General features: G+C 43.5%; 1 protein-coding gene and 1 long non-coding RNA gene across 8 annotated transcripts in view; both read right to left on the reverse strand.

Annotated features, from left to right (window-relative positions):
* LOC309532073 overlaps nucleotides 1-15139 on the reverse strand; it is a 346799-nt gene that overhangs the window by 256006 nt on the left and 75654 nt on the right. The window lies entirely within an intron of this gene.
* Nucleotides 1-15139, reverse strand: part of ST6GAL1 (ST6 beta-galactoside alpha-2,6-sialyltransferase 1) — a 106113-nt gene that overhangs the window by 5071 nt on the left and 85903 nt on the right. For all 7 annotated transcript variants that reach the window (XM_082221875.1, XM_082221874.1, XM_082221871.1 and 4 more), the window contains 4 exons: nucleotides 12211-12904; nucleotides 10579-10676; nucleotides 4235-4336; nucleotides 3190-3364 (listed from right to left, as the gene is read on the reverse strand). In XM_082221875.1, coding sequence (XP_082078001.1) covers nucleotides 3190-3364; nucleotides 4235-4336; nucleotides 10579-10676; nucleotides 12211-12853 — 1018 coding nt within the window. In that variant the 5' untranslated portion in view covers nucleotides 12854-12904. The remainder of the gene's footprint in view (nucleotides 1-3189; nucleotides 3365-4234; nucleotides 4337-10578; nucleotides 10677-12210; nucleotides 12905-15139) is intronic.

Raw genomic sequence — 15139 nt, forward strand, 5'->3', positions numbered from 1 at the left:
GGGGGGATTCCCTCCCCGCTCCTCTCCTCAGACAGCTGTTGTCCTTTGACCCTCGTAAAAATTATGTGATGTGAGCAGGTTGTTTGAGTGTGAGGCGGAAATCAGGAGGAGGCTGCTTGTCTGAGTGGAGGGGGCGCGCCATTCATACAATCTGTCTCTGCCCTATCTCCCTCCTCTATTCCTCCCTCCCTCCACATCACAAGACTTTGCAGTAGCCCCAAGATGCTCAGGGCAGGGGGAGGAGGGTCTTTGGAGATGGAAATGTCAGCTGCACACTCATGACTTATCACAACACTGGTAAATCAAACACAACCATTGGCACTGCTTTTCATCTGCCTAGCTGAAGCACTTCCATTGAGGTTGACTAATGGCCAGAGGAGGAAAGTTCCTTTCCTCAAACAGTGGTGGGGAACCTTCAATCTACCAGGCCCAGCGAGTGGTCATTTGGGGTGACTACACCCACATTTCCTGCACCTGAGAATAGCATTGGTTGATAAGACAGCTACGGCCATTCCTGGGTTGGGACAGCTGGACCACAGTTCTCCATGCGCTGCTAACCTCACAGTTGGATTACTGCAACATGCTGTGGGGGGGGGCTACCCTTGGAGTTGATCTGGAGGGGGCAGCTAGTGCAGAAGACAACGGCCAGCTTTCTTTGGGGATTTATACTGGCAACCAATTTGCTACCAGGCTAGTTTGGGACCAGGTTACTCGAGAGACCACCCTATCTGTTACATACTCAGTAGATTACTGTGGTTTGCAGGAGAGATCTCCCACAAGTTTCAAAAATAGCAGACGCTCACTCTGCAATAGCTCGGAGCAGGGTTTTTAGTGTGGCTGCCCCTGTCCTGGAAAATAGCATTCCTATCAAGATATGACTTGACTATTTACACTTTTGGGGGTGTGTGTGTGGAAATAGTTGAAGATATTTTTGTTCTGGCATGTTTTCCCAATTGGATCCACGGGACTATATCACAAGTGTCCACTTGTGAGGGTTTTTAGTCTTGCTTTAAACATTTGTTGTGTTGTGTTTTTAACAGTTTTTAATTATTTTATGTGTAAATCAGCTTGAGACAGTGGCTTAGAAGACAATTAATAAATTACTTTTAATAATAATGATTGGAGTGAACCTCTAACTAAGCCCAAGCACATGCAATTGCATGTTCTTTCACTGTTTACACATAACACACACACATGCCTCTTTGCCTTTCTCGGTTTTCCTTGTGTCAAATTTCTGATTGCAAAGTTCCATTCGGGTGGGTTCCTCTCCTCTTGTCATTTGCAAATTCCCATGCATACTGTTAGCACTATATAATGATGATGATACAATCTGTACCATGGGCTTCCGTGAATAGCAGTTCCTGGCAGATTTATTTTCCACAATTCCTCAAAGCCATTTATGATTTATATTCATAACTCATTACTGGAAAAGGTGCCGTTCTGATGATTAACAGTGAAAAAACAGTTTATTTTTATCCCGAGGCAGAAGAGAAGCTTCACAAAGCTGTCATGTGGAACATGCTGTAGGGAAATGTTCACTAACAACTTTTCTGAATTTGCTCTGCTAATGAGGGCAGCATCCAGTCATGCTTTGTGGACGTCCTCAGAGGCAAATCATACCCCTCCCCTTTTCTGCACTAGCACGGAATATGTTTGAGTCAAGTAGGGCTTCCCTGAAGAGCCCCACTGTCTTTGCCAGTCACAGGATCTCAATGCGCAGCAAGACACGGCAATATTTGCGCCTTATCAATTCAAGCACAGCAACAGAATTCCGCTGGAAACACGTCCTCTTTTGTGTCAGAATCTTACTATGCAATAGTGCCATCTTGTGGCGAGAGTTAAAAACACACACCGACTACCGTATTTACTCAAGTCTATTGCGCCGTCTATTGCCTGGTGTGCTCTGGTCCATGGGGTCACGAAGAGTCGGACACGACTAAACGACTAAACAACAACATTGCGCCATTGAATCTAACTTGCACCTTAATTTCCGCAACGTAATTTGGCCCCCAGAAAGTGTGCATTAGAGTCGAGTAAATGCAGTAATACTTAGGAGCGTGGGGGGTAGGAAATGGCATGGGGTGGTAATGGAATTATCATTTTGTTATAGTTATTTAGCTACAAGTAAGGTGTGTGTGTGTGTGTGTGTGTGTGTGTGTGTGTGTGTACCTGTGTAAAAAGAAAAGAAAAGAATGCTTCATCCAGAAAAAACCAGCCTCTTTCCTGTGGTGGAAACAGCTCAAGCTATGTGCCAAACACTAACTGTTAGCTAAAGAAGAAGAAGAAGAAGAAGAAGAAGAAGAAGAAGAAGAAGAAGATAATAATAATTCCCTCTGTGTGCATGGTGCAAGTACAAGAGGCAGATCCTTGACCCAATAGTGTTTACACTAAGGAAGAAGAACCTGAGACCCTCCAGATGATACAGCACATCTCCCACCCTTCTAACCACTGGGCATGCTGGCAGGGCTTGGTAGGAATTGGGATCCAACAACATCTGGAGGAACACATATCACCCATCCTTGGTTTGCAGTCAAAAGATGGAGACAAGATGCCAACAGGAGAATAACATGTTTGCTCAATATAGTGTCCTCCAGATGTTGGTGGCCAAACCGATTGCGCCTTATGAGAATTGGGAGCCAACAACATCTGGGGGCACCAGGATGACTACCCCAGCAGTAAGGTATGCTAAAGGGTGATGTCAAAGGCTTCACTAAACAAGTGTGTTTTGAGGGAGGCAAGAGGGGTGGCAGCACCTTATAACAGAGGCCAGGGATAGACTGAAGTTGTAGAATGAGCATTTGTTAACAAATCTAGCAGTCTATTTTATGAGGAAAGGGATAAATGAGGGCAATGGATTGACCTCTATTTTCTCTTCCATGTCTCGGCTGCTCTCAACCAGAGACTTTATTCTACTGAATTTTTAGATCCCTTAAACCCTTTTTTTACTCCCTTGGCTCAACTGCCACCAATGTTTTGTTAGCTCAGAGGTTCTTACCTGGCTGTTTTGGCTGCTTTTCCTTGAATTTACAAATCTATATACTTCTGCAAACTGAGCTCCCCAAGTATGTAGAAGCCCTTCTCTTACTGATAGGCACTCAACCGGCCAAGTTCACTGTTACATGAAAAGATAGGTAACACCCACTCACAGTCCAGAGAAGAAACCCAGGACTTGTCCTGAAAACAACGTACCAAGCATCCCTGAAGATGGAGGATTTGGCTGAATATCCTCTGGTGAGTTTTCTTGAAGGATATCCCAGAGCTGCCACTGCATGTGGGGATTCAGGATATAAAAAGGTTGTTCCGGGTGCCTTTTCCGATAGTTCTTGTAGCTTTTAAAGAAATTGTAGTCCGGTTTTTGGTACCACTGAAACCAAAAGCAAAAAAGAATTGTGGCTCTTCTACGAATACTAGCAAAACTGTCTCCAAACAGAGAAGCCTGATTCAGAGATGTTCTCAAAAAAAAAAAAAATTCATGTCCCCACACCAAGCGGAAGAACCGTGCCGAATTTCAGATGAACAGCTGCAGTGGTTCCGTGAGGGCTGCCTTTGCAGCTCTGAGGTGCATCACTTAAATCTCAAGTGTTTTGCGGGCAATTGGCTTGAAAATTGTAGACATGAGAGAGATGCTGCTAGACAAGAAGCTTGCCGAACTGCAGAGAAATAGATCCAGGGGTTGTTTGTTTTTAAATTGATTTTGTGGGGGGTTGTGGAAATAATTAAAGGGATGTGCTTTTATCCTTTGGTTTTCTTTGTAGGCAATAATTCAATAGCTGCCCTAAGCCTTGGTGGAACTGTACATGGAGCATCAAAGTGTTCTGATTTGAGGATTAGGCCGATTTCAGGTACCTGGTGCTTTTGGTGTCAGGTGTGAGGAGATACTAGAGAAGGAGTCAGCAATGTTTTTCAGTCGTGGGCCCTCAGACCATGTAGTGGGCCGGACTATATTTTTTTGGGGGAAATGAACGGATTCCTATGCCCCACAAATAACCCAGAGATGCATTTTAAATAAAAGCACACATTCTACTCATGTAAAAACATGCTGGTTCCCAGACTGTCCATGGGCCGGATTGAGAAGGTGATTGGGCCACATCCGGCCCACAGGCCTTAGGTTGTCTTCCCCTGTACTAGTCTTTACAACCACAGAACCATGCATTTCCAGGATGACCACAACCTTCTCCCAGAATCCACTGCAATTCCAGGCAATTATTTTAATATGCACATAGCTCAAACGTACCTCGTGGATACCTGAGTGATATGGTGCTGGATCCCACACAATTAAGATTCCAGAATTATACTGCGGATCTGTAACAAACTTCTGTTCTTCTACAGTAATAAGCTGGGAATGACAAAAGAGGTGGTGATTAATACATGTTGCCACTCTGAAAAGCACAGGGGGGTCAGACTGCAAGGCTTTACTGGTGGCAAATGTCACTGACTGTTGCAGTCAAAATAAAAAAATTCCTTCCAGTAGCACCTTCAAGACCAACTAAGTTAGTTCTTGGTATGAGCTTTCGTGTGCATGCACACTTCTTCAGATAGGTATAGCTATTCTTCAGATAGCGACAAGCCAAAGTTTGGCCTGTTGTAACATGCAAATGCATGATCATGGGAAACAAACCATGATTATTTTGACTATGGCAGACCAACACGGCTACCTACCTGTGACTGTTGCAGGACACTGTTCCATGAGAACTGCAACTTTTAAGCTGCAGTTCCTTTTGAAACCAAGGGCAATGATCTTGATAACCAGGGCAGGATCGGTGAAAACAGTGGCTCCAAATCTAGACAGATCTAGTCATGCAGTAGGGTTAAATGACCTAGCCACACATTCTCTTGAATTATTCTCAAATCAGGCTAAAGACCATGAGGTAGTGCACATATCTCTCTTCTGGCCCAGTGGCAAAGAATGCTTGGAGCAATTTAAAAACAAGGTCAGCTCTGTTCACCCAACTATGAAATGCAGTGCAATAGCAGCATCAAAAATTCACACATCCCTTTCCTAGATATCATCCTCACTACTGATCCAAACAAGATTATCATGGATTTCTTCTTTTTTTATATATAACAATTCGTTAATTTTATATAGTTTAAAAACCTGATGCTCAAGTTTATTGGAGCTGCATTTCCTGTTATCCAAAACATCTATAGTGAAAAAATGAATTCAAAAACACCTTCTGTACAGAAAATATCCTCTGCACATCTTTGATTGCAGCAGGCACCAAGCACCTATATTCTCCAGACAGTGGCCTTCTTTGCACACAATGGTCAATGGCTTTCATATCATTGAATTGGGAACCCATGGGTCATCTACTAGCGCAAGCAGCAGCGACAAGCCAAAGTCGCATGATCATGGGAAACAAACCATGCATGATCATGGGAAACAAACCATGATCTGAAGCTAAGGTTTGTTTTGCTTCAGGAGAAACTAGTGACAATCCAGGGTTCACAAACCTCATGGCTTGTCGCTTCAGCTCACCTGATGGGAGAAGCGAAATGGGAACAATCTCTTTCGCAGTAATCCATAAGACATGGTTTACCGTGACATGCGAACGAGACCAGTCTCTCCTCCACATCATATGTTCTTGATGGCACAGCCTCCCACCATCTCCCAACTTTTTCCTGACCATGAAGGTGGGTTATACAGAGGTAGCCAACTCACAAAGCCTTGCAAAAGGCACCTGCAAGTTCCTCTCATCGTCAAGCTCAAAATCCATGTGAGTAGGGAGAACAGAAATATTGTTCTTATTTTAATAATTTATATATTCCTTAATCCCCACGTGGCTTCTAAATGGTTTACAAAGCATAAAAAACCAACTGAGCATCTTTGTTAAGATACAGTGTAATTAGAAACACACCATAATTAAAGTGCACAATAAAACAGTCCCATTAAAACATTAAAATACAAATGACCGTTATTAAAATGTGCAATGGAACCGCCCCGTTAAAACACAGGGGAATGCCTGTGTAAACCACCAATCAGCAATCTAGGGTTATTAAACAACTGGATTAGATTTCAATTTTTCTACTAGGGCCTATATTCTGGATCATCCTTACTGGGAAATGAGCTTGTTACAAAGCAAGCCTACCCCACTCCTCTGCTTATTCTATGGTAATCTGCGCCTGAGAAGGGGATTTTGGTGAACAGACTCCATTACAGGAAGCTCATCATGCATACTGAAGCAAACTGAGTTGCAACACTTTCTGGTAAACCTATTGTTTCCTTTACTGTAAATCTCTGCTATCTCCCCTTATCACTTGTGGGTTTAAAACAAACAGAACAGCATCTGACTCAATCTGGAAGTGTTAAGGCAAGATATTATCACCTGCACAGGGCACTCCTTCCTATGCACTCCTTCCCACAATTATTAATCAAGTAGTGTCAATGGCCTGAGGCTCCTTCCAGTAGAGCCCAAAAGATTACATTAATCCCCTAATCACCTAGAAACAGAATGATGTTTCTTTAGAAGCAATTTCTAAAGCCTTTAGACTTTTCCTGGCTGGCACCACTTTAAACCCTTTACCACTCTTTCATGGCCAAGAAGACAAGAGTTGTCTTTGCTTCTGTTTTAATTTTGAGCCAGTTTGAGACCTGCTCCCTTTATTCTCCTTGTCATGTCCCAAACTCATCCAATTGCTTTCTTCTGATCCTTCCCTAAAACCTTTCCCAACACCCCATAAAATTACTACCTCCTTCATCCTCTGACAACCTCCCTTTCTCTTCCTAAAGCAAGTCAGTCTGATCTCTCTGGCCCATGTCAATGCATCCTAGAGTTTCTATATGTTCCCAGGAATGCTTTAACGATAATCAATATAATTAACTCTTGTATTGGTCTTAAACTCTCAAACTTAGCCTATTACTAGGGTTATTTATTCCGTTTATTGATTTACAGTAAGCAAGCCAATTCCCCACCTTGATGCAGTCAATTTACTTTTGATTTATCTCTGTTGTCTGTGTTAATGGTTATAGGGTCAAATTCTGGCATGGGCTCAGCTCTCAAAGTCAAATGATCCCAAAATATGTCCAGGTTGTGTGTGAGAATGGCAAGCTTGAGTGCAAATGGCACATTTCTTTTTTTTTTTTAAAAGCCACTGTTACCTTTACGGCTATCTTTAAAAGCAAAATAAGTGATAAGACTTTATTTGCATTAAACAGAACTTCACGGGTGTGTCCAATACGTGTTACTTGAATGGTAGCACTCTGAATGCCATGCCCTCTGTGTCGAAAGAAAAACATAATTCAGAAAGCACGAATCAGCAACCGCGACCCATAAGCTAGACTGACCCGCTTCCAAACATTTTTATTCTGATGGTTACAACTGCTCTGACTGAAATGTTTCCCACAGAAAAACCTCTCTAAATCTAAAAATGCTAGAAAAAAGGAGGGGGGAAAGCATCTGGAGCATGGAGTCTAAAAGTCAACACAGGGGAGAAAAGAGCAAGGAAAGAAATATGGAGACATGTGTGAGTAAGAGGGGAAATGTGTGTCTGTCCCAGTCACACTATCTTGGCTTAGTTACAGTACTAAGGCAAGGCGTGGGGAAACTTTTTGTACCCAAAGGCCACTTGCCCTCACAGGCAACCTTCCGGGAGCACATGCCACAGATGGGTGAGGCGGAAGCAAAAGTGGGTGGGGCCACAGGTGTGGCAGAAGGCTGCACTCAAGTCACACAACGAAGCCAGAGGTATCTGTGCACATGCCGGTCACGCCCCTTTCTCCGATCAGGCAAGCAAAAAGGCAAAGAAACATCTGAAGGCAGCCCTGTTTAGGGAAGTTTTTAAGATTTAATGCTGTATTGTTTTTAATACTTGATTGGGAGCCACCCAGGGTGGCTGCGGAAACTCAGCCAGATGGGTGGGGTATAAATTATCATCATCATCATCATCATCATCATCTTCACTTTCCACTGCTTCTGCAAACTGAGGTTCAGGGGCAGTTCTGCACGAACCTGCAAAAGTGTTTCTCCATTAATTCCGCTGCCTCATTAGTATGCTGCCACCAGATACTTCTGGCTATTTTTAGCACAGTACGTCCACACCAGTACTGCCGCAGCTTCACAATCCCGCTTGCAGTGCCTTTCTGCCCTTCATCAGCTTGTGGCTAAATTGCTACCAGATTTACTTGTGTTCCCCTGTATGACTCCTAATGAACTACTTCATTACTTAACTGTTTGGGCTTTGCTAACTCTGGACTTACTTGCCTCTGTAATTCATTCTGCGTTAGCTATTACACAGATGAATGGCATATCATATATATATATATATATATATATATATATATAAACCGGCTTCTGTGTAAATGCTAATTTTCAGTTTAGCTTTCTTGTATTTCTGACAACAGGTGTGATTTACTCTCTCCCACCACATGTTGTCTCCCCATCAGACTATGGGGCAATACTGGAAGCGACACTTCCCACATGGAGGTTTTTACGGCAGAGAACACGAAGTGCCTAAGGATTACTTTTCAGCTGCTCCATTCCCACCATCCTTCATAGTTTTAGGAAAAGGCCTCCGCCTCTTCCTGCTGCTCCAATCAATCAAGTTGTCTGACGGGGCCAGCTGCAGGGATCAGGGCATCCCTTTGGCGACACCACATATCCAAACTGGACTGCGGGCATAGAGGGTTGAAATGTTGCAGTGAAGAGGTCATTCGCAATTGCGGACGTGGTTTGGAGAACATGGACTCTTCCTTGCATCAGATTTAGACTTTGAAATGGAATGGTGCCCCAGAGTGAGATCACTTTTGTTAGAAGAATTTTAAGGTCTCAAATATAGAATAAATATTCATCAATGCACATATATCTAAATATATGAACCATGTGTCTGAAATAGTATGGAAGAGCAATCCTGAAGCCATTTTGACTCTCCCAATGGCCTCAAATATTCCTCTGCAGTAAGGGAGGCAAATGGGAAAGCCTTCCCATTGTCTTTTTGCTTGCAAATCCTGTCTTAAGAGCATATTTGTGTACGAATAGAGCGAACCTGTGACCTGGACTCAGGAACTAAAGTATTAACCATTACAAAAGAATAGCTAGACTGCCCAGGTAATGCAATCGGTGACCATGATCCTGGCAGACAGTATTTCTGCTGTAGACTGCCTCCTTCTGTGATGATCTTTTTTTGGGTGGGTGGCCTTGGGTTACAGGGTGGGCAATTTCAAATGCCTATGTAAGGGCTTGCACACCATTGTTCAGGGTTCTCCTCCCTCCTGCGTGTGGGGACCCTGCTGCAACAGCTCCTTTAATAAAGATCAGGCTTACTAGCCGCTTTGCTTCTCAATATACCCTGGTTGGCCTCTGTTTTCTCCTACCAATAGGGAACCCACTTAAGGACTCTATATGGGCTCCGGAATACCCCATAAGGCAGGGGTGCCCAAACATTTTTCAAAGAGCATTTTACCCCAGGACATATACTGTCACAGGGGCCGGATTAAATCAACCAACAGGTCGGATTAGGCCCCCAAAACAGACTTTGGACATGCCTGCCATAAGGGAAAGGGAACAGTTTTTCTTAAAACACTTTCAAATGGTGATAGGTGCATAGGAATACAATATGCTATTTCATACTTGGTCAAACCAGTGGTCCATCTACCCCAGCATTGTTTAAACTGACCAGCAGTGGCTGTCTAGGGTTTCAGACAAGGGGGCATATCGAGCCCTATCTGGAGATGCAAGGGACTGAACCTGGGACATTCTGCATCCAGAACAGATGCTTTACCACTGAGCTTTCCAAGATAAAGGTATTTTAGATGGGCAAGTGAAGCAAAATCCATGCTGTGCTATGAATGACAAGAGTGTGTGTCTGCATTCTTTCTCCTTGCTTTTTATCACCGGCCAGGGACACCGTTTAAAATCATCACAAAAGAGCAATGGTATTTATTTACCAAGAAATTACTGCTTTTCTTCCGATTGTGCCCTTAAGGGTTGCACAAGGACCTGGAAAATCTGTGATCTCTCTTAATATTTCAGCCCTATTAAACTCCTTTGGTCTTATTCTTTGTCAGGCAGAGAATTCAGAAATCCCATTCAGAAAACCTAAAAGCATCCCGTTCCAATTCTAGTCATTCTTGAATGAGTGAGCACTTTCCTTAGAGTAAATCCTATTGAACACAGGGTGTTTGCTTTTAAATAAACATGCAAAGGGATCATGCTGCACTGCTCATTTCCCTGTGGCCTACTCTGAAGGTCCTTCTCGCTTTTGCAATGTGTGAGCCGCTGCACCACGATTTTTTTGTAGAACATGGGCACAAAATTATTATTCTCTCTCCCTCTCCCTCTCCCCCTCCTCCCCACACACTGTCAGGTGGTGCTTTTTAAAAAATCTGCTGTCCTTTCCACAGTGAAAAGACACTTTTTCAGATATCACTAAGAAAGGTTTAGAGGCAGGCCTTTTATGTTCATCAGCTGTGTTCTTGTGCAATGGCAGCATAAAGAGCTGACATAAGTGATTCTTCTACTTTTTGCTGCTATTCTTACTTACAAATCTTTTCAGGACAGAACAACAAAAAACGAGCTGAAGGAGCTCTCATTACACACTCCTTTCTGTTGCTCCCTTAGCACAGTGCATACCATGCAAACTTACCTGGGAATTAACAAGGCGTATTGTGGTTTTCTGCCCTACATCAGCCTGGTACCCTCTGGTAGGGGCTCCATTAAACCGCAGCACTGCATCGTGGTGATCTGAAAGCAGCGAGGAGGAAATATAAATTGAAAGGCACCTGCTCGAGCAAAAGCCCTGAAGTCTCAAAAGTTTCTGTTTCAAGCTCTGGAACCCAACTGTCCCACTGCTTCAGAAGAAGACAGTGAGGAGCATTAGCCTTACAACAATCAAACTTTCCACTGTGAATGTGAAAACTTCCCATCAGCCCTGCCACATCCCAATTAGCTCCTGAATCTCTTATGCCATTTGAAAGAAATCCTCTGTTAACAGAGAACTGTGAACTGAAAATTTCAGCAAAGGCGGACATGTGAAAGCTGTGAAAGGGGGTACCAGCTGTTTCACTTCCATTTCCCAAGGTACCTACCTTGTAAGGAGAGAGATCTCAAGCTGATGTCTGGTTGCTGTTTTGGAGTGGAAGCAGCTTAAGAGTTTTGGGGTGGATGAGACACTGAGGCTTAACACAGACAGAGGTAATATTGGTTGTGGGTACTGAAAAAGTGGGAGCAGGTACTGAGTCTGTTTGGGACAGGCTTAGTTTATATTTTATGGATTTTTATAAGGTTGTCATATTGTTTTGGTTTTATTTTACACTGCCTATCACCACTGGGGATCCCTATTGGACAGGTGAATAATTGTATTTAAAATCATTCAAGCGGAGTTCAGAATGTTGCATGTACATTATCTCAATCATCCTTATAACCCTGTAGGATAGATCAGTATTATTATCTCCAAATTACAGGTGGGGATGTCCGCAGAAGCTGAAATACTGTAAGGCAGGGGTAACAAACATAATCCTTTCCAGATGCCTCCAATCAGCCCAGCTGGTATGGCCAATGGTCAGGGATAACATATGGAGAGCGTCATGTTAGCTACCCTTGTCCTAAGGCCTCCTTGTGACTTCATGGCTGAAGTGAGATTACAATGCAAGGTTTAGACCAGGCATCCCCAACCTGCGGCCCTCCAGATGTTTTGGCCTACAACTCCCATGATCCCTAGCTAACAGGACCAGTGGTCAGGGATGATGGGAATTGTAGTCCAAAACACCTGGAGGGCCGAAGGTCGGGGATGCCTGGTTTAGAATTAGGCCTGCAATATTACACCTGCTCTAGGGCTAAACCTGAGCTAGCCCAAGGTTTTAACACACAAGTGCTTTAACATGTTACTATGCCAATTCTAGCAATGCCTTGCCCCTAATTTCAAATATAATACCCACACCCAGTTTTAATGTTCCGGGATCCCACACTCACTTCCTACGAGACATCTGTGGTCACTGAGCAATGAAAGGCAGGAAGAGAGAAGAGAAAAGGTCCTACCGGCAAATTCAATAAATTCAAAATTAAATAAACAAATAAAGTAAAAAAATGTCCAGTAGCACCTTAGAGACCAACTAAGCTTGTTCTGGGTATATGCTTTCGTGTGCATGCACACTTCTTCAGATTTAATTCAAAATTAAATGTTTTTCCAGCCCTGTAACACTGAACCACCCACCACCCCCAGTCAAAGATTTCAAACTGTATTTTGTTGCTTAATAAATGGCAGAGGAATAATGCAAACCTATTTCTTCCCCCAAATGGGATGACTTCATGGATCCTGCAGAGGACACAACTGCACACCGGCCCATCTGCCCCACTTCCATGCTGATATTCTTCCTTGGCAGGTAGGTCTCCCATTCTGATGTATTGAAGGGCCCATCTGATGTGGTGATCATCCCAAAGTTCAGTTGCTTCCGGAGCTGGCACAACACTTTTGGGGGGCTGGATTTAGCAGCATACTTTGGCCCACTGTACTTCACACGGTATTTGTTCATATGCAAATAATTCTTCCTCACCTTTTGCAGTCTAGCGTTGAGGTTTCTGGACAAACTGTCCTTGTTCCACACTTTGATGGGACTTGGCAATTTCACAGGTTTTATGACTAACTTACTTCTTGCTGGCACTGCAGTGACGGCAACATGAGCTTGAGATGTGTTGGTGGGCAAATGGAGCTTGCCTGTGCCATTGACGGCTTCATCCTGGACAGTTTCTTGTCTTAGGCTGTTCCACCTCCACAGCCTCAACGGTCCATGATTGGCTTGGTCTTCTGTCTTAAACGAAAGATAAAATCCTCTCCGTGATTCCTTCCACAAACAAATGGTCAGAACCAAAATAAATGCCAGGAGGACGTATATCCATTTTCTAACAAAGTTGACATGAACCATAATGTACGATGCATCAGGTTAGGAAGATCAACTTCAGGTTGGAAGTTGTACCTAAAAAAAAAGCATTAAAAATGCATTTTTAAAATCAGGATGGGGAGAGGAAAGAATTCAAGGTGTGTAATCATTTGAAATCACCAAAATAAACAGCCCGTTATCCAATGTCCCTCTTGTTCCAGGTCTTTGGTTAATATTTAAACCATCTTTGGCCTTTTAAACTGCGGGGAGTATATTTTTGTTTGTTATTATGGTGTGTATTTTTGTGCTTTTATATTGTAAACTGCCCTGTGATCTTCAGATGAGTGGTAGCATATAAATTTAATAAACAACAACAAAGATGACAACTCAACCTTCCTCCCTCAAAACTTGAAAATTGCTACAAGTCTTGAACAACCACTTAATAAATGTTTTCTTGTTATACAAATCAAAGCACATGTGTAACTCACATTTCAATACCCTTTTTCTTTCTGCGCTGACATAATAATCAAAACCAGCACTTGGTCAAAATGATCCAGCACTTGGTCAAAATGGCCTCAATTTCAGTCACCAGAAAAGAAAAAAAATTAATGTGCAAGGTCAAGCAGTGATATTCTCAACTGTTCTGCAACTTTTCTGCACACGGCATGAATGAAGCTGGCAGATCACCAGTGACCCACAGACCAGACTGAGAACCTTTGCTTGCAACACAAACTCAGCTAAGAGAAAGATGCTTTTTCCAAAAGTGGTTCCCATATGGACGTTGCTACCTTGAAGTGACACTATTAGCACAGCTCTTAGCTATTAGCACAGTGTAGCTCCACTACACTTTCTTGCTCTTCATACACAGGAAGCAGAGCATCCTCCAGCACACCTGAGACACTAAGCAGAACCTTAGCCAAACCTAAGACCCATCAAGATGAGGGGGATTGGGAACAGTCAGATCTGTAGCTGGGCCGGGGATCAGCTAGGCTCAGGTGGCTGAAGTCCCCCATCTCAGTGTTAAGTTCCTTCATACTGGTTTGGCTGAGGCCAGAGTAAGTCCCCCCAAAAGGATGGGGTAGAGGAAAACCTACCCTTGTTTGAAACTCCTTTTAACTCAGTCACATGACCTAGCAACCCAGTAGAAGTTACACCGGCAAAAAGGAAGGTTTGTAAGTCCAATTCTGTTTTAAGGGCTTGATTTCCCTCTGCCAGGCTTCAGCCAGCTCGGCTAGCAGTAACCTTCTCCTGAAAGGAGTAGGTGAAATTACACCAGCATAATTTACCCTGGCTGTCTTCCTATAGTTTGGATTGCTCTGCGCCCCTCCAATGCATCTCCCCCCAATGTGAGATTTCTGCAGCCTGTATTCATCTGGAACTTGTAGATCTTAAGAGCTACAGCAGGTGCTATTGCTGGAAATGGTGTGATAATTTCTCCTTGCTCGTAGGTGCCAACTCTCTGGGGCCCTGGGTGTCTGAGCGCCCACAAAATTCCTCATGAAGGGACCGGGCACCCACAAATTTCAGTGCCAGGGGCAGGCATGCTGCATGGCAGCCACGGTCGTGGGGCCAAGCTGGCACTCCTGTCCTCCCTGTAGCCACCATGTCTGCTATGCACTATTTCAGGCTTCCTCAACCTCGGCCCTCCAGATGTTTTTGGCCTACAACTCCCATGATCCCTAGCTAGCAGGACCAGTGGGAATTGTAGTCTCAAAACATCTGAAGGGCCAAGGCTGAGGAAGCCTGCACTATTTTAACATTCTGGCACTCAATGCAGGGACGTTCCACAACAGCACCAGCAATCTCTTAGAAGGGGTCCTTGTTTTAATACAGTTTCAAGCAATACTTTTTATATCTAAGGACCAAACTACAAGTGATTGTTAGCACTGTGATTGACAACTTCATTGTTGATCTTTAAAAATAAAAGACCAAAAAATAAAATAAAATCCCTGTGTCAGGGTGGTGGTGAATGTCATCAAGACCACAGCATGCTTGGAAGGGAACATTATACATATTAAATATGTATTCTGTAGCTGACCTCCTTTGTAATGTTTTATTTTGAAATCTTTAAGATAATATTTTAGTTCTCTGTTATGTTGCTTTGACTGTATATACAGTGGTACCTCGGGTTACATACGCTTCAGGTTACATACGCTTCAGGTTACAGACTCCGCTAACCCAGAAATAGTACCTCAGGTTAAGAACTTTGATTCAGGATGAGAACAGAAATCGTGCTCCAGCGGCGCAGCAGCAGGAGGCCCCATTAGCTAAAGCGGTGCTTCAGGTTAAGAACAGTTTCAGGTTAAAAATGGACCTCCGGAATGAATTAAG

The sequence above is a fragment of the Podarcis vaucheri genome (genome assembly GCF_965113315.1).
Source record: "Podarcis vaucheri genome assembly, chromosome: 5".
NCBI classification, from domain to species: Eukaryota; Metazoa; Chordata; class Lepidosauria; order Squamata; family Lacertidae; genus Podarcis; species Podarcis vaucheri.